The sequence below is a fragment of the Danio aesculapii genome, chromosome 25 (assembly GCF_903798145.1).
Source record: "Danio aesculapii chromosome 25, fDanAes4.1, whole genome shotgun sequence".
Lineage (NCBI taxonomy): Eukaryota > Metazoa > Chordata > Actinopteri > Cypriniformes > Danionidae > Danio > Danio aesculapii.
Genome location: NC_079459.1, coordinates 25,171,628 through 25,199,122, shown reverse-complemented (window position 1 = coordinate 25,199,122; position 27,495 = coordinate 25,171,628). Strand labels below are relative to the sequence as shown.

The following is a 27,495-nucleotide window of genomic DNA, read 5'->3' as shown; positions in this document are numbered from 1 at the left end:
TGGCTACTCCCAGCAGGTTAACACACCCTGTCATAAAGCGCTATAAGCATGTCATCTCAGACTGGTTTCTCAAACGGCCTCCACAGTCACCAGAGCTCAATCTGATAGAGCACATTTAGGATGTGGTGGAACGGGAGATTCGCATCATGGATGTGCAGCTGACAAATCTGCAGCAAATGTATTATGCTATCATGTCATATTGGATCAAAATCTCAGAGGAATATTTCCAGTACCCTGTTGAATCTATGCCACGAAGGATTAAGTCACCCGGTACTAGTAAGATGTACCTAATAAAGTGGCTGGTTAGTGTATATGTTGTCCTTAATTAAGGAACATTGTTTTCTCGGTTTATTTTTGGATTTGCTTAGTTGTTGTTTCTCATGAGAGGCATTTATTACTTTGATTAGGAGCATTGTTTCTTTTTTTTTTGCCAATTTTCATGAGTAGCTTTTTGCCTCAGGATTGTTATTTCTTTCGTTTTCATTTTTCATTCGGGACATCATTTTTGCATGCTTTCGACTAAAGGGGAAAACTAAACTTAATTTTTTTTCTTGATGCTAAAAAATGCAACATGCATCGATTTGTTTTTTCTCTCCACATGCAATAAAAGACAAAAAACACATTTCAAGTTAACAATAAACTGATAAGTTACCAAGTTTCTGATTCGCAAGTCCTCCTGACACACACAGAGAAAATACAAGCACCTTACTCTGCCACAAAGCAATCACGTGTAGCCTGAAACATGATAACATTGATAAATCTCTCTAATATTTCACTTACAGCCTTTTTGGTGTGTGTGAAAAGTCCAGATGAAGAACAGCCTGTGCTCTCGTAGATCAATAAACTACACAAATGACTTCTCTACAGCACATTATGTTGGGCAGAACCTTGAATTTTATAGGACTGTTTCTGGTGAACCAATTTCTCTTTCCATTTCCTAATCAATTTCATTAGGCTCTTTTTTTCTGCAGTTTAAAGAATTTGATTTGACAAAGCAGTCTTTTACATGAAAATAAGCAGATTAGATTATGAATAATTGTAAAAAAGTTCATTAATATACAAAATAATATTTAAAAGGTAGAGTATGTTAATATATGTGCCGCTAACATCACCAAATAAAACAAATCAGGTACAATTACATGTAGATATTTTAAAAGATGGTGATTCCATCTGATTTTGAGTGATGTGATTAAAATGAGAACCATTTAAAACTGAAAATGACTTGCATGTACATGTTAAGTTGGAACAATAGAAGATATGTTGATACCAAAAGGTGACATATTTCACATCTTTTTTGTTGTTGTTGTAAAATTGAATAAAAAAAAACTGAAAACTGAATTGACAGGAAGAATAAGAAAATGTAAACAATTTACTAAAAAACAGCTATAAATTGTCTTTTAAGTGTCTGTTGTCAAACAGGTTTCTAAAACACTCTCTCCCTCTACCATTGGTCAGTTAATCTCATAGCGCCGCCCATAGTTTAAATAAGTGACCAATTGCTATGCTTTTCACAATTATTGTTCCAAAGCAGCTTTACAAATAACATATTAGTGAGTAAAGCTATAATTATTGTTAAAGGCAGTGACGATAAACGCGACTATCTTGGCTAGTGATGCTAACAGGTAAAGGTTAGTAGTGAATGCTTAGAAAATGAGAATAAAACTAGCAAAAAAACAATGTTTAATGTGGATGTGTAGTAAAATAGTCGAAGTCTATGTTCACCCTTTGTAAAAAAAAAAAAGAAAGAAAATAGTAATAAGAATTAATATAGTAATAGTATAATACAGTAATAAGAATGAAGAATGAAATCTGAAGATTAAGAATCAACTTGACGAAGCTCCAATAAATCATGCTGCGACAGAAAGAATAAAACATATTAACCAATTCACTATATAAAATCGCTACAAATTGTCATGAATGTGTTTAAAGTGTCTGTTATCAAACAGGTTTCCATATCACTCTCTTCCTCTGCCAATAGCCAGTTAATCTCATACCCCTGCCCATAGCTTACATAAGTGACCATTTGCTATCCTTTTCACAATAATTATTGTTCCAAAACATATTAGTGAGTAAAACTAAAATCAGTGTTAAAGGCAGTGACAATAAACACAACTAGCTTGGCTAGTGATGCTAACAGGCTAAGGATAGTAGCCAATGCACGAAAAATGAGAATAAATCTAGCAAAATCAAGATAGTTTGAGTGGATTTGCAGTAAAATAGGGCATGTTTACCCTTTGTAAAAAAGGAATAAAGTAATAAGAATAAATGTTATGATAAAACCCGAAGATTAAGAATCAACGCAATAAAGATCCAAACACGAACCATGCTGTGGAAAAAAGACCAATTCACTGCATAAAATAGCTACAAATTGTCAAGACAGTGTGTTTAAAGTGTCTGTTATCAAACAAGTTTCCATATCACTCTCTCCCTCTGCCAATAGTCAGTTAATCTCATAGCCCTGCCTATAGCTTACATAAGTGACCAATTGCTATGCTTTTCACAATAATTATTGTTCCAAAACAAATCAGTGAGTACAACTATAATCAGTGTTAAAGGCAGTGACGATAAACACGACTAGCTTGGCTAGTGATGCTAACAGGCTAAAGTTAGTAGCGAATGCCTGGAAAATGAGAATAAATCTAGCAAAAACAAAATGGTTTGAGTGGATTTTTCAATAAAATAGGACACGTTCACCCTTTATAAAAAAGGAATAAAGTAATAAGAATGAAAGTTATGATAAAACCTGAAGATTAAGAATCAACACAACGAAGATTCAAACACAAACCACGCAGTGGAAAAAAAGACCAATTCTCTGCATAAAATAGCTACAAATTGTCATGACAGTGTGTTTAAAGTGTCTGTTATGAAACTGGCTTCCAGAACACTCTCTTCCCCGTCATAGGTCAGTTAATCTCATAGCCCTGCCCATAGCTTACATGACCATTTGCTATACTTTTCACAATAATTATTGTTCCAAAACATATTAGTGAGTACAACTATAATCATTGTTAAAGGCAGTGACGATAAACACGACTAGCTTGGCTAGTGATGCTAGCAGGCTAAAGTTAGTAGCGAATGCCTGGAAAATGAGAATAAATCTAGCAAAATCAAGATGGTTTGAGTGGATTTGCAGTAAAATAGGGCATGTTTACCCTTTGTAAAAAAGGAATAAAGTAATAAGAATGAATGTTATGATAAAACCTGAAGATTAATAATCAACACACATTAAGATTCAAACACAAACCATGCTGTGGAAAAAAATACCAATTCTCTGCATAAAATAGCTACAAATTGTCATGACAGAGTGTTTAAATTGACTGTTATCAAACTGGTTTCCAGAACACTCTCTTCCTCTGCCATTGGTTAGTAAATCTGATAGCCCCACCCATAGTTGACCAACTGCTATATTGGACTGGTCTTATTTCTCAAACAAACAGCAATGTTTACAGTGTTTACTCTTTTAAGCAAGATCTCCTGACTGACTTACAATTACCGACACATTAAGCTTGAACAATAGGAAGTATTTTAATGTAAAAAATATACACTTCACCCCTACCTTGTTGTAGCATTGATTCAGCATTTCCCAGAACATTTTCAATCAATAATACCTCCCCCCTCCCCCCACCTCAGTTCTGTTGATCTCCCTTCTCTAAGCACCTGCCTCAAAAATAAAAGGCAATACAAATTAAGTGAGTTGGTAGCCGCGAGGCACAGTAGCAAGGGACGGTAACAAACTAAACAGGCAGACAAAAGTTCAGCGAGCTAGACAGAGGCAGCAAGGTAGAAATTGGCACACCAGAGGAAGTGAGGCTAAATGTAAAGGTATTCAGACGGGCAAGAAAAGAGGCACTTACACTGCACTGAAAGCTGTATTGAGGCATTTGTCATCCCGACTATATTCTCTGCAATGCAGGTCAGCATGAAGCCGTTATCGTCCCGGCTGACGTTGACCAGAGTTAAGTTGATGGAGTGGACATTCGGTGGATATTGATTGGCCTGGAAGAAGAGGACACAATAGCTTCTGCAATCACAACCAAGCTCGCGCAGACTCAACAGATGGTTTACGGTGTACGCTAGTCATTGGGAGGCTCAAGTGAGTCATTAAATACATCTAATTCAGTTAGACATCATATTTAATTTGACACAAATGAAATCAGGCTGGTAGGGATATAGATATACAGTACATGTGAGATGTTGTATGGTCAGTGCACTCAAAACAAAATTGCTTAAGCAACATTTAACAGTTTTTATCTGGTTTAAGCTGTTCAGACCTGTATTTCTGCTACCAATGTGTAAATTAGGCACAAAATACACATTTTTTGTTAGTCAGTACTACGTCTAATTCAGGTAGACACCATATTTCATTTGACACAAATGAAATCGGGCTGGTAGGGCTAGATATACAATCCACATGAGATGTTGTACTGTCTGAGCACTCCAAACTAAATAGCTTAAGCACCATGTGATAGCTTTTAACTGGTTTGAGCTGGTTGAGACCTATATTTTCTGCAACCAAATATTTAAATTAGGCAAATAAAATGTACATTCATCGTTAGTCGGTTCATATCTAATTCAGGTAGACATCATATTTCATTTGACACAAATAAAATCAGGCTGGTAGGGATAGATATTCGGTCTATATGAGAAGTTGTACTGTCTGTGCACTCAAAACTAAATAGCTTAAGCACCATTTGATAGATTTCAACTGGTTTAAGCTGGTTTAGACCTATATTTTCCGCTACCAAATATGTAAATTAGGCAAATAAAATGTACATTCATTGTTATTGGTGCATATCTAATTCAGGTAGACATCATATTTCATTTAACACAAATGAAATCAGGCTGTAGGGATAGATATTCCAGACTGATCTCAAGAGAAAACGTAAGTATTTTACATATTGTCAGTTTAGTGGCTAATTCGTACGAATTTGTACGAGTTCAGTCGTACGAAATTGTACGATTTTAAAAGGAGGCGTGGCACCTAACCCCACCCCTAAACCCAACCGTCATTGGGGGATGAGCAAATCATACTAAATTGTACAAATTAGATCGTACGAATTCATACGAATTAGCCACTGAATAAAAAGTTACGAATTGCCATGAGATGGTGTTGGATATACGGTCCATATGAAATGTTGTACTGTCTGCACACAAAAATAAAACACCTTAAGCACCAGTTGACAGCTTTTAACTACTTTAAGCTGGTTTAGATATATATTTTCTGCTACAAAGTTGTAAATAAACCATATAAAATGCACATTTATCGTCAGTAAATATCACATCTAATTCAGTTAGACATCACATTTCATTTGACACAAATGAAATCAGGCTGTAGGGATAGATATACGGTACATGTAAAATGTTGTATGGTCGGTGCACTAAAAAAAAATAACTTAAGCAACATTTGATAGCTTTTAACTGGTTTAAGCTGGTTTAGATAATTTTTTTTGCTAATGAGATGTAAACAAAACACATAAAATGCACATTTATTGTTAATCAGTATTTCTGCTACCAAATATGTAAATTAGGCACATAAAATGTACATGTATTGTTAGTCAGTGCCTAATTTAGGAAGACATCATATTTAGGTTGACAAAATGAAGTCTGGCTGGTAGGCATATATATATATATATATACAGTACATGTGGAAAGTTGTGTGGTCGGTGTACTCAAAACAAAATTGCTTAAGCAACATTTAAAAGCTTTTAACTGGCTTAAGATGGTTTAGACCTATATTTTCTGCTACCAAATATGTAAATTAGGCACATAAAATGTACATTTATTGTTAATCAGTATTACATCTAATCCAGGTAAACATCATATTTAATTTGACCCAAATTAAATCAGGCTGGTAGGTATAGATATACAGTAAATGTGAAATCAAGCTGGCAGGGATATATATATATATATATATATATATATATATATATATATATATATATATATATATATATATATATATATATACATGTGAAATGTTGTACTTTCTGTCCACTCAAAACAAAAATTGCTGAAGCAACATTTAAAAGCTTTTAACTGATTTAAGCTGGTTTAGATCTATATTTTCTGCTACCAAGATGTAAATACGGCACATAAAATGCACATTTATTGTAAGCCAGTACCAGTGCTGGGTGTTATTATTTTCAAAGTAACTAGTTACTGTGATTAATACTTTCCTGCTGAAAAGTATACTTTTAATTTTTGGGTTATTTAATTGTAGTTACTAGTAATATATTTGCCTTTCACTGTACATTAATTCAACAGTTATATATTATGTGGTATATTTTTTTAACTAAAGAACATTTATCATTCAAGACAACTATACATATACTTAGGAAAATAATTAATTGAGAAAGTAGTTCACAACAATATAAGGTATAAATTCAGAGTAGCAGAGTAATTGTAAATATATCCAGAAAAACAAGCAAAAATCGCTCAGTGGTAACTCAAATATTTGGTCGGTGCTGGTCAATTTCTGTAATTGTAAATATATATTTATCTGTTATTTGGATATTTTGCATATTAACTCAATGTATCAACTAAAAAATGCTTTATTTTCCGATAACTGCACATCTAAGAAACAATGATGTTTAAATGTATGCTAATATATGTTATGTATGAAATATAGCGTCATTACTTTAAAAAAAAATTGTGTTTTGATACATTTGATACAAGTGTTGAATTTCTACTGCATATGCACTGAGAAGTATTGGATTTTTATATTTAGTCAAGTAATTTATTTATTGAGTTACATTTCAGACAAAGTAATTAGAAAAGTCATTTAAATACAAATGTAATAATGTTATTAGTAATTCATTATTTTGTTGAAGTAACATAACCAACAGTGATCAGTACAACAAAGTTAAAGTACAGTACAGCTTACTTGGTGTGTGTTAATGGAGTGTAGTCCACCAACTGTCCAATCCACTTCCGGTACTGGTATCCCAGATCCATTACAGGTGATCATGACTCTGTCACCTTCTGTCACTGTCAGGTTACTGTGACTGACGCTGATTTCTGGAAAATCTTTGTTGGAAATAGACAATAGAGAACAAATAGAACGCAATTCATGTTAATGTCATAGGCTCTGAAAAAAAAGTCAAGTCATTACAGGAGAAAAAATAAATCAGCTTGTAAAAATAAACATACATTACGGGTCAGGTTTTTTTACCCTTAGATTTTATTGCTAAAACATTTTGTACAAATAGTATAATTAAAGCCTATTATTGCTGAATTCATTTTTAACCTAACATCAATGTAATACATTTCAGTAACTTCTTTAGTGCTATAGAATTTAAATGCATGGAAACAAATATATCTACTTGTAAGAATAAAGATCGCTATATATGTGCTATAATAGGTGTTTATGAGCCTAATGTTACACCAAAACTGCTAAATCTGGGCCTGTATTGTTCAAACTCAATATTATTTTTGTTGATAAGTTCGTTAAAAAAATTCAAAAGAATGAGATTCAAAATTTTAGAGATATACATAATTAATATATTACGATTTAACTATACTGGGGTGTGTTTCCAAAAAAACAACGTAACTAGCGGCTGAACTGTCATAGTACGATGCATCGTTTGGAAAAGAACAATGTAGTGACGAGTGTTTCCCAAAACTGTAGTGTTTCTGTTGCAGATCCATCACTTGAACCACGTTAGTTCTAACATAAAACCTCCATATTTACACTAAATAGGGTGGAGTAACTACTTCTTTAGAGCAAATTCTATTATTTTACACACACACGCATTTAAAAAAAATCAAATATTAGTTTTGGTAAAAACATGCACTCGTTTTTCATATAATTTGAAAAAAAAAAATATATATATAAATATATATAACGGCACATATAGGACCTATGATGTTTCCTTTACAAATATTATTGAGAATATTCCATATTATATTCTAAAACATAAAACCACTTAGCTAACACATAATCCAATCTCAATTATAAACTGTTAATGGTTGAAATTTACAGTCTGAAATGAAGAAAAACCTACTTAATAATAATAATAATAAAATGAATAATAATAATAATAATTATTATTATTTTTATTATTATTATTATTATTATTAATTTTATTATTATTAAGTAGGACCTTGTTTATGTTTTATTTTTTATTTTATTTTTGGCAAAAGTTTACTTTTTCTTTTACAATTTGACATTCAAACCACTGCAGAAATGTTCTAACCAACAGGCCCATGTCATATACAGTATCGATACATTTCTTAATAAATAACCTACTATAAATTAAAAGCATTAACGTATGCTATATATTTTTGTATTCACAAGCTTTGGAGACGTAACGTAAATTCCGCTTTGAAATAATAGGTGACCAATAGGTTTTGTCATGCGCCACGGCTGTGTTCAAAATGGCATACATGTTTTCAAAGTGAACCACCAAGGAAGCGCAATTGTCAATATGAAGATCGCTAAAACTGAACTGCAAAAAAAATACTTGGAAAGCAAATTACACCTAAGAGAGATGACTTTAATGTTTTCTTTTAAAATCATTCCAAGTTTAAATGTTAAGTGTTGTAAATGAATAGGGCATAGGGTGGATAACAGGGAAAAGAACAGAACCAAGAACTATGCTTCTAACTAGCAATTCAGGGTTATTTACAGTTGTGAATTGCATTAGGGGATGTTGATTTCTGCTCTGTCAAATTTTGATGTTGAAAATTCAACTCTAGAATTTAACAAAGTGACTTTTATTGGTATTTTAGTAGTTTAAAATAATAATAATAATAATAATAATAATAATAATAATAATAATGTATAAGAAAAAAAATGTAGACAATTAAGTCTGTAAAATAACAGAAAATGTACTGGCAGCTAAATACAAGGTTTTTGTACCATAATATACAACACCAAACCAGACAATATATCACTTTAAACTATTTAAAATGTTTATAAAAGTCACTTTTTCAAACTTCTCAGGGTTAAACGTTGTTGGAAGAAAGATTAATGTCTTATAATTGCAATTCAAAAGCATAAATAAGGAGGGAAAAATAAAAACATAAATCTCAAAATTCGGAAAACTAATAATCTAGTATTTTTTACAGTGTACAATTAATTCATGAGACTAAAATATTATTAAAACTTGGCTGAAATCTAAACCTGAATCTAGAAAGTCTTCAATACCGCATTGCGAGATGTTCATGAGCTGCAGAGGAATCTTGGAGTATCCGTTGAAGCAGAACAGCTGCTGGTTATGGAGTCCGGCTTCGCCTCGCTGCTGCCACAGCTGGATCCATCGAATATTGCAGCTGCAGTTAAAGACCACTCCTTCCAGTTTTCTGCCACAAAACAATAGAGTTCTTAGCAAGGCCACACACAGACACACACATGAACACAATGCCAAGAAGGTCTGTTTAAAGAACCAGCAGCAACCTAAGTGAAGGACACTGTTATCCTAAAAAAAAAAAACATCAACTTCTCCAGCACCCATCAGTCAAGCGTGGCCCGAAGTGCTACTGGCATGGGTCCATTTTGCAGCCAGAGCGACTTTTGTGCCCAGGGCTTTGTGTACGAATGCTTTCTGGACAGCAGCCCTTTCCTGGCCACGTCTGTCCAGCTATTCGCAGTGCCAAATTCACCACTGGTGCTGGGGGGGGGGTCTGAGCACCCGCAAATGAAGTCAAACAAAAACACAAGCTTCTGGATGTCATATAATATTCTGTTGCAGTCTACAATTAATTCTCGAAAAATGCATAAGTAAAACAGCGTCAGGCAAATGAACTGGTGATTTTTAAACTGGATAAGTAGCTGGTGGCTGTAATTAGCAATGGGAAATCATTGTTGGATTAGCATTTTTATTTTCTGCTCAATAGTGCAAATAGCATTGTCCATCTGTCATTTCAGATATTTCAGCATTATTTATGCAAAATACATTGTGTATATATGTGTGTGTGTTTTAAAACTGCGTATTGTGAAAAATCTGACAAAATGGTTCAGATTTTACAATTGAGGCAAATATATACACCAAATTAACGCATTCGTATTTCCCACCAACTTACCAGGGAAAGAGTTACACACTGTCATGATCGTGTGTTGAAACAATCTGTTATCGAACAGGTTTCTAATACGTTCTCTCACTTGCTGCATCCCGATTCTAATACTTACACCACATTATAAAAGTATTAGGGGTGTCAAAATTAATTGTTTCTTAGGTGCACCGCAATACAGATGCGGAAAATTCGGTATCGATTCAGTAATAATCATAACCGGTTATTATGTACTGATGTTATTTATCTCATAAGTGCTATGTCGCCGTAGCTTACTATGGCGAGGAAGGCGAGCGCAAGTATTTACAACACTCCAACTACTTAAAAACGCAGAAACTGTGCACAATTTCACTGCCTGTGTGTTTGCTGGGCAGTCTTACACTGATTCTGAAGTTTCACCAGAAGCCCCTATTTCACTGTGTTTGGGAAAATGAAAGTAAACTCCATTTCTCTCTCTCACTGTGGCCCATTTGACCTGCTGGCATGACTTTTCCTCTCCTCTCGGCTGTTACAGCGATACAACTGGATACAGACATGAGCATGAGTCTGCAGAGCAAGTTTTCTCCACCGCGTCTATCATGGATCAGCTGTGATCGCCGCTGCCGTTTATTAGTAACACTCATCTGTGAACAGCGCCAGAGTGTAAGAGCCAATCGCAGCCCTTTCTGTTGAGCGTGTGACCAGTCTTAGGGGTGGAATGCTGTGTTCACACCAGATGTGGCAAGCATTTGCACGTAAATGGATGCGTGAACATTTTGAGTTAACTTTCTTCATTTGCGCGCCAAATCCACTTCATTCACTTCACAATAAATGCAGATTTGCGTGATGGGCAGGGCTTCTGTCTGCCCTAGCTTCATTGCTAAATGGCTAACATGGATTTTATTGAGAGAATAACTACATTTATGTGCTTTAGGAAGACTGATAAACAGCGTTGATTCATTTGGAGCCATGTCTGAGTCCACTAGATACATTCTGAGGTGCACCTAGCTCTGTGAGCTCATAAACTCCTCCAGAAACTTAACCTGGATGACGGAAGCTTTCAGTGGTGCTTCTGACTAAGCCGAGCTTAGTTTGATGAACTGTTGTCGGTGTCGGCAGGAGGATTTTCCCCTGGGACACCAACAACAGGCGCTACGACATAATCACACCCCCACAAGAGCAACCTCCTGATTGGTTAACGCAATGCGAATGTCCGCTGAAATTCAGATTTTCGAACTCGAGCGATTCGTGCGAAACATGCAACACGTGCATCAATTGCACAAAACGCTCAACTCGCGCTGCCTCATTCGTCCATATCGCTCCGCAGGATGTCTATTCGCATTTTTGCATTAACTTAACATGTAAATCACGCAGCATCAGAAAGAACTCGCTAGACAAGGCTCAGAAAGCGAGTGAGATATCTATATTTGTTTATTTGCAATAAACGCTCATGTTGTTCTGTGCATGTAATTTAGTTATTAAAGGTACAGTTTATATATCTGACTGCTTGTATTAAAGAACAAAATTGTATTACAAATAGTACATAAATATAAATATATGTATACATTTTAATACAAGAATTGCTGTGCTGTGAAGAAAATACAAAACTGTGCATGGAAAGCCTAGTCAATGCACCGTGATGCACCGAGATATCGAATTGAACCAAATCGATGGCATGAAAATCGTAACCGAACCGACCCGTGAGACTAGTGTCGATTCACACCTCTAAAAAGTATGTACTCTTTCGTGAAAAAAAAAAACACATACTTCTGAGGATGTAATGGAAGAGGTTGCAAACTTTGTGACATACTACTTCCTCATTAACAGACTGATATGTTTCTTAGTTACTTCCCTTGTCAATCATCTCAACACACCATCTACATTTCTTTCATATTTAATTACCTTCCTTAGTGGAGATGCTAATCTGTCATTGTTCCTAGTCTAAATTGTTGTTGCAGATGAAATATATCACGGAAAATGTGATTTAAATATTTAGCAGTTAGCTAGATATTCATTAATAGTCATTCAAACATATTTACCGAAAGCTCCTACAGCTACTTCTGCTACAACCACTATTACTACTACTACATTTACTACTACTGACAGAAATAACAGCCTGATCTCATGAGAAAACTTAAGTATTTTACATTTTATCAGTTTAGTGGCTAATTCGTACAAATTGGCACCCAACCCCGCCCCTAAACCCAACCGTCATTGGGTGATGAGCAAATCGTACTAATTTGTACGAATTAGATTGTACGAATTCATACGATTTAGCCACTAAATCCAAAAGTTACGCATTGCAGTGAGACTGTGTTGGAAATAATAGCACCTCTTTTTATTTGCTTTATATACTGACTACATAAACATTAGCATTTATCTTCTTATGTATGTGCAGTACTCATATTTATTGCATACCGCCTCTGCATTTTCACCTGCAGTGATATGGCCTAAATCTAATTCAGTCATATGCATGTGGATTATACAGCCTTCGCCAAAAAAACATTAGATGCTCAGGTTGGGACCTCATTGGCTCTAGCTTAAATTGCCGCCCACTGTGATGTGTCATCATGCATGACCCCAGAAGCTTGAACCTGTAGAGCGCCCCGTCAGAACCGTATCCCATAGCTTAACCTTTCACTGGCACCATATAATGAATCTGAATGGGTCTGTCGGTCTACATCCAGGCCTAACGTTGAAGTCTGGCTCTGTCAGGCCATTTTATCCTAAGGCAAAGTGCTTTGCAACATTACAGGTGTACCCAGCTGCCCTCTACACTTCACTTGCACTCCTTGGTTTTAACCTTGTGTCTGCTGCCTTGCTTCACTGTTTCGACTCCAACCAAAGAGTCGTATTAGGTATATAATCACCAACAACTTTATTGGGTACACCGCTTCATTTATGTTGGTTATGCAAATGTGTAATTAGCCAATCATATGAAAGAAACGCAATGATTTAAGCATGTAGACACGGTTATAAGATCTGATGGAGTTCAAGCTGAAGAAAAAAGGTGATTTAGATGTGGCATGGTTTTGGAGACAGATGAACAAGCCCGAGAATTTCAGAAGCTCCTGAGGCTTGTTGCACAAGGCCAGTTTGAGTTATTACTCAGGCAAATTTTGAGTTTAGTTTGAGCAAACTCTGAGTTTTTGGGTTTAAAATTGTTGGGTTGATTTTTATTAGGTTTTGTGGCTATGGCAACTTACGCTACACTTCTTCAGAGCAGATTTTATTCTGGTTTAGAGATTGCAGATTCAAACTGGACAAATCAGCTGTGAGTAACATTGCACATACCCTATACATACACTGCATCCGGAAAGTATTCATAGCGTTCTTTTTTTCAACATTTTTTTTTATGTTACAGCCTTATTCCAAAATGGATTAAACTCATTTATTTTCTCAAATTCAACACACAATACCCTTTAATGACAAGGTGAAAAAAAATGATTTTTAAAATTGGTAAATTTATTAAAAATAAAAAACCTGAAAAATCACATGTACATTAGTATTCACCGCCTTTGCTCAGTACTTTGTTGATGCACCTTTGGAGGCAATTATAGCCTCAAGTCTTTTTGAATATGATGCCACAAGCTTGGCACACCTGTTTTTTGGAATTATTGCCTATTCCTCTTTGCAGTACCTCTCAAGCTCTATCAGGATGGATGGGAAGCGACGGTGTACAGCCATTTTCAGATCTCTCCAGAGATGTTCAATAGGATTTAGAGGTCTGGGCTCTGGCTGGGCCACTCAAGAACATTCACCGAGTTGTTGTGAAGCCACTCCATTGATATTTTGACAGTGTGCTTTGGGTCATTGTCCTGCTGGAAGATGAACCGTTGCCCCAGTCTGAGGTCAAGAGCACTCTGAAGCAGGTTTTCTTTTAGGATGTCTCTGTACATTGCTGCAATCATCTTTCCTTCTATCCTAGTCTATTCCTGACTAGTCGTCCAGTTCCTGAAAGCTCAGTAAACCCTGAGTTAACAGAAAAAGTTTATATAAAGTGTTGTAAAAATAAATAACTAGATAAATAACCTGATCAGAACCAGTTTACATAACTTACATCTTTGGATTTGTCAATCCGAAACATCCCTGAGTTTGTTCAACACATTTTGTGCAACAGGCCTCTGATCTACTTGGATTTTCATGTTCCAAGAAAACATCTAGCAAATGGAAGTTCCGTATCTGAAAATAATCACTTGTTACAAACAAGATCCACAGAAGAACGTCTGAGAAGACAACACATTAAACCTTGAAGCAGATATGCTACAGCAGCAAAAGAAGACCAAAAAAAAAAGAAAATAAAGCTACAATCACACAGGCTCAATGAAATCAGACAATAGAAGATTGGACAGAGGTTGTCATATTTGATGAGACTGTGAGGTCCATCTAAATAACTGCAAAGACTATAGAATACACAAGGCATGCCACTTGAATAGTTTTAAATGGTTAAAAATGTAAGAGTCAAAATGGCAGCTAAAGCGGTGGTCTTTATAACAGTTTCATTATTATGAACCTCTGGGGTCAGAAAACATGCTGGAATCTCAGACATAAGAAATATTTCTATGTAAAGCTTGACATTTCTAGCTACTTTTAAACAAACCAACTACACTAGAAACCACGTTCTTTCCTTTTGTAATCTAAATGAAATGAACGCGAGGTACAGTCTATCCCATCTGACTTTATGGATTCCCGCTTCCGACATTAAAACACAAATCGCATGATGGAAACCACTTTTGCACCCACAGATTGTAAACTTATGTACCTAATAAAGTGGCCGGTGAGCGGTCTTTTCTCAACTGTCATTAAACCAGGATTATGTTGCCTTCATCAGCCTCCTTAATTTGAAAGTGTTTCCATGGTGAGCATTAGTTGAGTTGCTACCTATGGACTTACTCATCTACAATGCATAGCTGACATTTACCCAGCATGTCTTGAGAGCTCCCTGAACATACGCTAACGTTCTTCTGATTATTTATGTATAAATTCTGCTCGTGTTTTGCACGCTACAGTATGCGAATGAACAATTTATGATGAAGAATGAAAGAAGCATTTTTTTAGAGTGCTTTTGAATTGATTCATATTATAAAGGCTCAATTATACTCTCAGTCTTTCCTAGGAAGCAAACTGCTGTTTGTCACCTTGACTGCCGTGACGCTTTTCATTAAGGCATGAGATGTGTGTATATTCCCATTTATTTATCAGTATCATCCCCCGACCTACCGTTCAATGCTCCAGTGGATTTATTCAATGGTGTCCCCTCGTTTGGCTGCATGCGGGTACAGAAGTGCATGCATAATGCATAGCTGCTATGCGGATGTACGTTAGACCATGTTATTTGGGCAGTTTTTAAGCACCCAGGCTCAATGCATCAATGTCCCCTGTGTTTTTCCTCTTTCTTCCACAGCGAGCAATCACTGTGACCTTTCCAAAGGTTAATTTGATGTTTTATTCAAGTTTGCAAGGTATGAAAATAGTTAAGCGCTCACTAGCTGTGAATTAGCTCTTGTAATAGGAGCACGATAGCTTTCCCTGTGGAGAAAAAATAGCATAGACTAGCTTAATGTCAGCTAGTCCAACTGAGAAATCACTGGTTAACTGGTGTCTTGAGTTAGGCAGGTTTGTTTGCATGGTTTAGGTCTAGGGTCACCAACCCTGTTCCTTGAGAGCTACCTTCCTGCAGAATTCAGTCCCAACCCTTATAAAAAACACCTAATCCAATTAATAGGGCCTAAAGCAGCACTCAATAATTACAAACAGAAGTATTTCGTCAGGGTTGCAACTGAATTCTGCAGGAAGATTATCCTACAGGAACATGGTTGGTGACCCCTGGTTTAGATCATAGGTCTCAAACTGGATTCCTGGAGGGCTGCAGCTCTGCACAGATTTGCTTTAACCCTAATTAAACACAGCTGATCCAACTAATAAAGGTGTTCAAGACAACTAAAGACTATTAAGCAGGTGTGAGTCAGAGGTGGTTGGAGCTAAACTATGCAGAGCTGCGGCCCTCCAGGAATTGAGTTTGAGACCATTGGTTTAGATGGAGGTTCGGACACTTGGCCATACTGGGTGACCAGCTGATTGACCTACATATCAGTTAGTTAAACTAGGCTGATATCTTGTCTACTCTGGCCCAATTGTTTAGTATGGTCTCTTTGAATGCTTTTAGAGAGGTTATGGACACTTTACCAGCTGGATCACCAAATAAATCACCCCAAGACCAACTTGGCCACATGCAGAAACCAAACTATTAGCTAAACAACTGCTTTAAAGGGATTGTTTGCCCAAAAATGTATTCATTCTTTTTCTTTTGGCTTAGTACATTTATTAATCTGGGGTTGCCAGAGCGAAACGAACCACCAACTTATCTAACACATGTTCTATGCAGCGGATGCCCTTTCAGCCACAACCCATCACCGAGAAGCATCCATACACACTCATTCACACACATACACTTCAGCCAATTTAGTTTACCCAATTCACCTACAGTATACCACATGTCTTTGGAATTGTGGGGGAACCGGGAGCACCCAGAGGAAACCCACGCATGACTTGGTGGTTGACTGGTCTCTTAACTTGACCTAAAACAATTAGGCAGGTTTGTTTGCTTGGTGTAGATCATAGGTCTCAAACTGGATTCCTGAAGGGCTGCAGCTCTGCACAGATTTGCTTTAACCCTAATAAAACACAGCTGATCCAACTAATCAAGGTACTCATGACTACTAGAGACTATTAAGCAGGTGTGAGTGCAGAGGTGGTTAAAGCTAAACTATACAGAGCTGCGGCCCTCCAGAAGTGAGTTTCAGACCATTGGTTTAGATGGAGGTTTGGACACTTGGCCATACTGGGTGACCTAAATATCAGTTGGTTAAATTAGGCTGATATCTTGTCTACTCTGGCCCAATTGTTTAGTATGGTCTCTTTGAATGCTTTTAGAGAGGTCATGGACACTTTACCAGCCGGATCACCAAATAAATCACCTCAAGATCAACTTGGCCACATGCAGAAACCAAACTATTAGCTAAACCAGGGATTCTCAATCGGTGGCCCATGGCCCACTAGTGGGCCTCTGCGATCCTGCAGGTGGGCCAAGAGATCTTAAAAATAACTTAATTATTGTACTATAATTATTTGATTTCATCATTAAATATATTTTATATAAAAATGATTGGTGTAATGGCATTTACCGTTTTCTGTTATTGATTTGACGCTGCACGTCAACTAGGACTACATGCTCAGCTGTATAAAACAAACTGTCACACAAATCTAAAGGTATCGATGATTAGAGTTATAATCAGTTCCCGCGTGCCTCACGTCTGCGACTCGCATCGCACATCTGTTGATTCACAAACTATACGTGCTCTCTTTGTATGAACACTTCACAATAGTTGGCCAAATTAGTGTTTATATCCCAAGAGTGAGTGTTTTATAACAAACGCATGCCCATACAGAAGTCCAATAATATCCTAAAAACCCAACCGCCTTCAGATCGATGTGTTTCGACAGACTTAGAGTGTTTTTACTGTATTTTACATTTTTTGTTGATTTTTAATGGATATGATCAATAGAAGAATAGTAGTCAAGTTAAAGCAGCAGCCTTTTTTTGTCATCTCCTGTTGTCCTGTACAGGTTCAATTAGTAAAAAAAAGCCCCAAATACTCGGCAGTTGTAAAAAAATACCCGAAGAATTCAGGAGCTTTGAATCTGTGTGTGTTTTAGAAAATAAATAAAGTGTATACATATATATATATATATATATATATATGTGTGTATATATGTATATTTATATATATTATATAAAGAAATGAACCCATAAAGTTTTAAAACAGCATGAGGTTGAAAAAACAGTGAGTACATTTTCATTTTGAGTTGAACTTGCCCTTCAAAAGTGCCTCTAATGGGCAATTTTTGTGTTGTTAGATGAGACCTACTAGTTTAGAGCCACTAATCTCAAATATCATATCATCCTTAAGACGTCGGCTACAAATTAAGCATGCCGTGAGTGTTCTTTCCAAACGATGACCTGTATATGATACTGCTTTGTAAGAAAAAGAAATGCTCGCTCTTCTCATTAGACATGTTAATTTGGTTTTAAAGGGTGGAGAAAGTACTTAGACTCTTCTTTGATCGTTATTCATCAAAGCGCCGAAATGCACTAGCAGGTTGCGCTCGTCCCCTTCGCAGAACGTGCTGGCAAAATTGTTTTAAAGATCCACGTGAAAAACGTCCCCCCCTCTCGTTTGTGCAAATGAGCAACAATGCTGTTTCCCAGAGCTTACAGTTGAGCCCATTTCATATGCATGGGATTCAAGCTCAAACGCCTCTCTATCTCCTGCCCTATCTTGCAAATGAGAAAGGTTATCGCGCTCGCACCAATTGATGAATGAATGAGCGTGCAGGGGTTTTAAGGCCGTCATGCTCTTCCAGGCTTTAGGCCAGGTGAGACGTATCCTGCGGGTGTAATATTTCGTACTCTTAAAGGGGGAGAGACTCCCACTGAGATCAGATCCAGAAGCTTCCGCAGCGCTGCTGGATTCTGCCCGGCTGGAAGCCCTTTGAGCGAGGAGTGAGCGTAAAATGGAACAAAGACGATTACACCCTGTTCTTTCGCTCTTAGTAACTAAGGCAGATAATAAAAAAGTATAAAAGCAATTGTCGTACAGTTTTCTAAATCTGTACAATTGGGGACCGGGAGAGGAAAATTAGCTTCTAGGCTGACAAAAGGTGTAATTAAAGGGGGTATTGTAACTGTTTAATGTTATATATTAAAGGATCAAAAATGCAGGCTAATTTCGTGACACTCTTTTTGTGCACTTTTGAAAACTGACGACATGTTTTGAGGCTACACAAATTAGGTCTTGGGTGATTAAGGATTGTCTAATTGACTGTATCGATTTTAATGTATTTTATTTATTAAAAGGTAAAGCAAATATAGATTTTATATTATTTTGGTCACAATTTATTTTAAGATAAAAGTCATTAACTAAGACTTTTAGCTGAGTATAGTACTAATTTGTTGCTTATTAATACTGTAGTTAGGCAGTAGTTGGGTTTAGGTATTTGGTATGATTTAGGGATGTAGAATAAGATCACATCTTATAAGTACTAATACACAACCAATATCTTATTAATAGGCAGATAATAAGCCAACAATTTAATTTAATTTATTTTCTTTTCATTCATTCATTCATTCATTTATTTATTCATTCATTAATTTTCCTTTGGCTTAGTCCCTTTATTAATCAGGGGTCACCACAGCGGAATGAACCGCCAACTTATCCAGCATATGTTTTACACAGCGGATGCCCTTCCAGCAGCAACCCATCTCTGAGAAACATCCATACACACTCATACACTACAGACAATTTAGCCTACCCAATTCACCTGTCTTTGGCTCGCTGGTCGCCGTCACTTCACCCCAGCTGAATCCGGCAGATTAGCCACTCATCTCGGCATATTCATCGTATTGTTGTTTTTTTTTTTTTTTATGCGGCTTTATGCAGTCAGTTGCTTTTTGGACTTATTTCTTACAATTATCAGATGATATGGGATGCTGTGTGCACTTAATTTTGCTCACAAACCATTCATGTGGCCTCGTTTCCCATGTGAGTAAAGTTATATACTTGCATACCATCTCTATAATTGTATTTGTTTTATTTAAGATCATTTATCATTAATATTTTTCTTTATACCCGTAAAGCACTCCAGAATGTGACAGATTGATTAGCTGTAGGCTCTAGAACAGTCATCTGAAGCGTTATCATACAGTGTTATGCCTGGAGTTCATCAATAGTCTTGCATTTACTAACACAGACTATTATTGAAGTGTTTGGAAGTAATTTGCGTTTTCCTCCTGTTGAAAAACGTCATAAGAACAATGCTTAGTGGCTCAAAGTATTACTACAGTGTTTTTAAAAGTCTAAACACTTTATTGATATAGTGTACAGCCAAGCACATGTGGTCAGAACACAAACGAGTCACAGGTAATAAAGTATCAAGCGTTTCTCCCAAAGTAAAGTCTGTCTAAGACAGGTCTAAGCAAAGTGCCAGCAGGTGTCTGTAGCTCCGCTCACTCTCCGCCTCTTTGCCCTTGTTTGGTATCCCGCCGTGGGTGCGATGACGCGCGAACAAAATGGCGACGGTTCGCCGCGCCTACTAGTAGCTTCTTTTGCAGTGTTCAGAAACCTATGGGTGACGTCACGGATACTCCGTCCATATATTTTACAGTCTATGGTTTTACACAACGGATGCCCTTCCAGCTGCAGCCCAGAACTGGGAAACTTGTTTTACTTCACTTTAATTTACTTTATTTTTCTAGCATGTTATTTTTGTTTTCTTTTCAGTGTGCTGAAAAACTGCTATAGGATTTGCCTTTTTAAAACAACAATTTTTGAATCATTGAGGTCATGAAAAACACACAAACAAATAAATAAATATTAATATTGCATTTGATAAAAGTATGGCTAAAAAAGTAGTAAAAAAATAATTTAAAACTTTTTAACCATTTGTATTAAATATAATTTAAATTAAACAGCCACAAAATAAATAAAAAAGTATATAAACAGATCTTTGAGATTTTGGTCACACTTAAAGTTTCATTAGTTAATTCTAATTAATGTATTTTAACAGATCACTCAGATCTTTAGGATCAAATAGATTAGAAATCCCAAGAGTTCAGTCAAAGCAGGGTGAATCGGCTTTCAGCTACTACGCCCCTCGTTGCTGGAATCAGCTTCCAGAAATGATCAGATGTGCTCCAACATTAGGCACATTCAAATCAAGACTGAAAACACATCTGTTTAGCTGTGCCTTTACTGAATGAGCACTGTGCTACGTCCGACAGATCGAACTACTATGTTTTTCTCTTCTTTTTAATTCTTTTATAACACATTTTATCAGCTTTTATTTTATTTTATTTTTATTCTTACCATTTTTATGTTTGTTTTTATTTCTCTTATAATTGTTTCTTTTATTCCTGTTAATGTAAAGCACTTTGAATTGCCACTGTGTATGAAATGTGCTATATAAATAAACTTGCCTTGCCTTGCCTATTTACTAATTATTAATCATAGTATCACATTTACAGATTTTTAAAATCCAAATTTGCGCTTTTTAATATTAGTTAACGCACCATGGGTTAAAATGAACAACTGTATTTTCATTCACGAACATGACAAATACTGTAATAAATGTATTGTTTGTTGTTTGCTCATGTTAGTAAAGCATAAAAAAGTCCCTTTAAAAGTCCCTTTAGTCCCCTCAAGCAATATGCCCGGACTTCTGTCTGAATGGGAAAACAACAAATTCTCCAAAACTGTTAACCAAGCTTACGATTACATTACATATTTGAATTCACCAATAAAATTAAACACTTGTCTCATAAGTTTCATTTCTAAACGTTCGAATCAAACAAAATTAACATTTTCCCAGGCTGCGCGAGCACATGTGCACTTGAAAAGAATGAGATCACGACACCGACCTCATTTATAGCCGTGTTACATATTATCATCCTCTAAAAAAAATGCTTCGTTAGATAGCGCTGGTCTTCAGAAGTAATTCACACTTGGTCTTGATGGTGAATCTCCTCCATAAATGACAGCAACTCTGTTTACGAGTTTGTGGGACGTTTCTGTCAAGTGATGTGCGTTTGACGGGACGGACTGTACCTCATGTTCATTTTTATACAGATTACAAAACCAAAACATGTTTGTTGTCAAGTGTAGTTGGTTCATTTAAAAGTAAAGATTTCAAGCTTTATGTGGATATATTTCTTATGTCTGTGAAGCAAGTACTCGCTGAGATTCCAATGTGTTTGTTGACCACAAAAACTTTCGTAAAAACACACATCTGGTCTGAGATTCAACCCTGGAGAAACATCAGTTTTTAGAGATCGAATGATTGCCTCCTGTACTGGTAGGCAGGGCTTCGTTCGCCATATTGACCGCGACACTTTTCCCCATTCAAAACTATACGAGTGAAATGTCTTGTGTATTCTACAGTCTTTGGTATGAACTAATATAAACTAATACAACCTTATTGTAAATTGTTACCGAGATTTTTAAATCATCCATGAAGGACCCCAAAGTTCATAATTTCTGCTTTATTTGTCCCTCAAGCCCAACACAGACATACTGATGCCTTCAGCATGGCCTTCAAACTACTGTAGTTACCACCAATGCTGAAGACATAAAGCAGGGAAAATGATGGCTTCAAATACTACATCGGTGCCCCTGACTCAACATTTCCAGGCAGTCGAAGACCCTCGAAATTCTCAGTGGAGCCTTCATGATCTGTCAGAGCTGACATTTAGACATTTGGAGGAGGTTGATGCTGAAGATGTCTGTTTTTGGTGAAGTAGTGGGGGTGGTTGCGCTCAAAGGTTGTTTGAAGGAGCGTGAAACGCGATAGTGAGAGGGCTAAAGGTGCTCGTTGTTCTCAGTCAAACAGCTGCATTGGGAGTAGGTGTTGGAAGTCATCGGCGTAGAGATGTTTCCAGAAAGGAAGCCCTTCATTGGGAAAGTGGTGTAGTTGTGGGTGGAGGTGCGATCCGATGCCAGTTTTCTGTGGGTTTGACCTCACACTCTTCCGTCTGTCCAGTTAAATGCATGCTGCTATAATTCCATATGTTATCAAGCACAGAAATATATATTTTTGAAACCCTAATATGCATTACTCGCATCCAAGATCCAAGTTTTTACTAATGGAGAGCGAGTTAAGATATTTTACTGGCAAATATATATTTAAATGTTTCTGTTTAGCTTGAAGCGGTGTTATTCTTAATTAAAAGTGACGTTATTTGGCAGCGTTTTCACAGATTTCACCCACATGGTTCTGGGAGTGCCAGTGTTGTCAGTTACCTTTCCAGGAAGTACTATTAAGATGTAAAAGTTCAGCTTTAGAAAAAATATATATGCCTGCTAAATTACATTGTGAATATTAGAAACAGTGGAAGTAATCATTGTATATTAAAAAAGAAGCTAAAAATAAATAAAAAATAATAATACAAGAATCGTGTAAGAAAAATTTCAAGAGTTCATACTTAGCTGATGATTGATTATAAAGCTTGTTTGGCATGCTGTCCCGGGAGAGAGCCCTGAGCTCATAAGATCCTCGAGCCCGGGGCTCACTCCCGTTTGCAAGGCGAGAGGGTAGTTTGAGCTCAGGTAGATCTCGAGAACTCCCCTGCTGTAGTAGCTAATGAACAGATAGTGACTGCTCTTAAGAGATAACTACTTACTAGGAGCATGTTTATTAAACTGGGAAACCTGGGGGACACATGTAAACTCTGCACAGCAACGTCGGCTGGTTTGGTAAGGACTGGAACCAGTGACGTTCTTGCTTGTATTATAGCATTTAATTCTTCAAATGAAGATGGCTGTTAGATGGAACTTAGGGTATTTAAAGTGGCTTAGGAATCATCTGATTGGTGAATCATCTGATTGGTGATTGTCGCAAGCAATCATAAGCACACAATCATAAGCACACGATCTTCTCGAAATTAGTGTATTAATAAACATTACCTATTATCTTTTTCTGTAAAAATGTAAAAAAGATGACTTATGTGTCATATTTTAATTATTATTAGTGTGTGCGTGTGTGTGTGTGTGTGTATGTGTGTGAAATAGACTAGATAAACTTTACATCAGTGTTATTTGATTATAATATTTTTTTTACATACATTTTTTATTTAATTTATGAACTTTAATTTCAATAAAGTAAAAATATTTGAGTTTTGTAGAGGTCTTTGTTAACTGTAATTAACTGCAACAAGCATTTAATTTGAGATTAAAGCTGATTAATATGCTAGTCATGACATTCATTCATTTTCTTTTCTGCTTAGTCCCTTTATTAATCCGGGGTCGCCACAGCGGAATGAACTGCCAACTTATCCAGCATATGTTTTACGCAGCGGATGCCCTTCCAGCAGCAACCCATCTCTGAGAAACATCCATACACACTCATACACTACAGACAATTTAGCCTACCCAATTCACCTGTCTTTGGACTGTGGGAGAAACCGGAGCATCCGGGGGAAACCCACGCGAATGCAAACTCCACACAAAAACACCAAACTGACCCACCCAGGGCTCGAACCAGCGACCTTCTTGCTGTGAGGCGACAGCACTACCTACTGCACCACTGCGTCGCCCTAGTCATGACATACTTTAGCTTAAACAGATTTTTACGTCTTACAGCATATAATTGATTCAGCAATGGCGTTGGTTGATGCTGTTGAAAGGTGTAAACACCATGATGGTTTCAAAGCATTACTGTCTGTTTAAGCAAATCCAGCATAGCAACTGGCTCAGCCAATGGTGTGAGTTGGGGGCGGGGCTATCAGATTGACTGACTAACGGCAGAGAGAGATGCTGTGTCCCAATTTGCATATTATCCATTCTAAATAGTATTTGAAAATAGAATTAGTGCCAAAGGTTCCTGGATTATCTACTATTTCTGGTAGGAATTGTAAGTGTAGAACCGTTCATCATTGTCCACAATACATAGCAGGTTGGACATAAATTCAAACTACAAACTCTGGGAAAAAGAGTAAACAAACTACAAACAAGGCAGATGTGCGAGACTAACTGTCAAGCAGTCAGATTTTTTTAGAGCCATGTTTAAGGATGGAAGGATGGAAGCTTGGATGGATGGATGGACAAAAAAAGGAAGGGCAGGGCTGTCTGAAACTCGGCTGAAAATTGGCTGTCAAATCACTTGCATCCAAAATGTGCAGTGTTGGGGCTCATTACCTTGTATTAAGAGCAATGATAGTGAAGGAGAAAATGTCCCATTGAAGCTTGTGGGTGTGCAAGTGATAACAAATAATAACTCAGAACTCCTTACAGGGAGGCGAAGTCCCATGCAGCGGATATTAGGGTTCTCTCTGCATGCACTCATTACTGTTCCTGTGATGCTCCGAGTCATTCTTACAGGGATTAAATTGGCTTTCCTGCATCGTTACCCTGATCCCATATGAGGGGTGCATTGTTTAATCATATTATAATTAAAGTTTTAAGTCCCTCCAGTCATCAAAACCTAATTATCAATCAAATAGGGTGTCACATACAATCACACGGTAGAAAATAAAAAAATAAATAAATAAGTAAAAGACAGATTGCATGTAAGTCTCCATTAAAAGAAAATGAAAGCCACTTCATGCCTAACTTTCTTTAACAGAACTGTGAATTAAAGTGCCCCATCATGCATTTTGGATATCACCTTTGTTTTATAGCATTTGTAAGAATAAAAAATAAAACTTTTAAATTTAAAGTGGATTTAAGATGGATTTAATGTCTTCCAAAGGAAAGAAGAAATTCTGAAAGTTGTGAAACAAGTTATTAGTAACTCCAGGCTTACAATCCTATTTAGACTTGACTTAAATTTGCCAGATGCCATCCTATTAAACACTAAACCACTGTACTTGGAGCTGTCGAGAACACTATTTCTGTGCAGTGAAAGCAAATCAATTTTAGAAGTGTAGTGGAGACCAGCTAATAAAAGCTGCGTGAGTAAACCTGGGGCTAGGGGACTGCGCTAAAGCTGGAGATGTTACATTGGTGTCATGACCCGGATGGGAGTGAGATTTTAGGGGGTGAATATAACAGAAGCCAGCAAAGTGGATTAACATAACTTCCCTGGTCTCAAGAGACACACTAGCACCTGAGACTAGCCACTGCAGTCTTCAAATCCTACTAAGAATGGGGTAAGAAGAGCTTAAGGAGTTATGTTGGTGCCGTGACCCGAATTAAGCATGAGGTTTAGAGGGTGAATATAACAGAAGCCAGTAAAGTGGGATAACATAACTGCCCTGGTCTCAAGAGACACACTAGCATCTGAGACTAGCCACTGTGGTCTGCAAATCCTGCAAAGATTGAGGTAAGAAGAGATGGAGGAGTTAAATTGGTGCCGTGACCCGAATTAAGCAAGAGGTTTAGAGGGTGAATATAACAGAAGCCAGCAAAGTGGGATAGCATAACTGCCCTGGTCTCAAGAGACACACTAGCATCTGAGACTAGCCACTGTGGTCTGCAAATCCTGCTAAGATTGAGGTAAGAAGAGCTGGAGGAGTTAAGTTGGTGCCGTGACCCATATTGAGTGTGAGGTTTAGGTGGTGAATGTAATGAAAGCCAGCTAAGTGGGTTAACCTCACTATCCTGGCCTCAAGAGCACACATGCATCTGGATCTAGAGACTGTGGTATACAAATCCCGTACTTAGAGTACGATGAATAAAATATATGGGGTGACATTGGTCCCATGACCTGAGAGATTGGTTTAGGGCAGGGAAGTCAAACTCAGGTCCTGAAGGGCCACAGTTCTGCACAGTTTAGTACCAACCCTAATTAAACACACCTGATCAAACTAATTGAGTCCTTCAGGCTTGTTTGAAACCTACAGGTAAGCGTGTTGAAGCAGGGTTGGCACTAAACTGTGCAGGGTTCCTTTTTGACACCCCTGGTTTAGGGGATAAATGAGTTGTACTTCCAAAGGATGAGTATTCCATTGATGTCATCATTGTGTTTAGCATCATGCTAACAAATGCTAAGCAAGCATCCAGAGCCAAAATGCAGATACATCAATAAGCATCTGGTTTTCGACATGCACTGTATTGTTTGTCCAACGTCCAATCACACAGTAAGAGAAGATACAGCTATTAGCAATTCATTTTGGTTACACTTTAAAGAAAGACCAATCACAATTACAAACTGGACTATCTGACCAATCAGATCAGAGAAGTTTTTAGAAAGACTTGGTCTTCAAACTAACCATATTAGACAAAGTCAGAAAAGACTCACTATATAGTATGCAGATGTATAGATGTAAACCTATTATACAAGATCTCCAAAACAAACCTAGGATTTAAAATAGCATAATAGAGGCAAGACAAACTGTGGGGAAGAGCGAACTGATATTTGTAGGGCTCTCACACCTTCTGCATCATTACCCTCACAATATGTCTGCACTGCCAGCTTCAAAGTATGGAAATCCAGATTCGTCTCAATCCATATGGATTTTCTGGATGTGCTCCAAACAGCAGGTATCATTTCCCAACCTGCGCTTCTCAGCCACATCTTGGGACTCACTCTATTACCATTTACGCTGGCAGAAGGCAGTTTCCATTAAGCAGCTTTGGTGTTTTTCATAAGCTCCAGACGGGGAAGCTGTCGCCGGGCAGTGGGAGCGACGGGAGTGATAAAGACTCATCACTGACCATGGCTGTAAATGACACACGTCAGTATGGATTGGACGGGAGTGAAACATCTAGCACTGCTCTGTCAGGCATGAGTAGTGCTTGCACAACAGAGAGCGGGAGAAGGGGAACGACAGAGATTGATGGTGGTCCGCTGTGACCCGAGAAAGCGTGAGTGACGCTGAAATATGCCTACGAGTGGGCAGAGAAGTAACAAGATTGCGCTAGCCAATGCCCCGGTGACATCAGATAACAATAGACATGCTGGTAACTTCAATTTTAGACAGAAAATATGGAAGCGGCAGGCAAGTAGCTGACA

The 27,495-nt window shown here is 37.1% G+C and overlaps 1 protein-coding gene across 1 annotated transcript in view; it reads right to left on the bottom strand.

The window, feature by feature from the left end:
• The window catches only part of ntrk3a (neurotrophic tyrosine kinase, receptor, type 3a), a 390,201-nt gene that overhangs the window by 188,430 nt on the left and 174,276 nt on the right, over positions 1 to 27,495 (bottom strand). The window contains exons 5-7 of the mRNA XM_056451313.1: positions 9,149 to 9,303; positions 6,884 to 7,026; positions 3,855 to 3,996 (exon numbers count right to left, since the gene is read on the bottom strand). Of these exons, the coding sequence (XP_056307288.1) occupies positions 3,855 to 3,996; positions 6,884 to 7,026; positions 9,149 to 9,303 (440 nt within the window). The remainder of the gene's footprint in view (positions 1 to 3,854; positions 3,997 to 6,883; positions 7,027 to 9,148; positions 9,304 to 27,495) is intronic.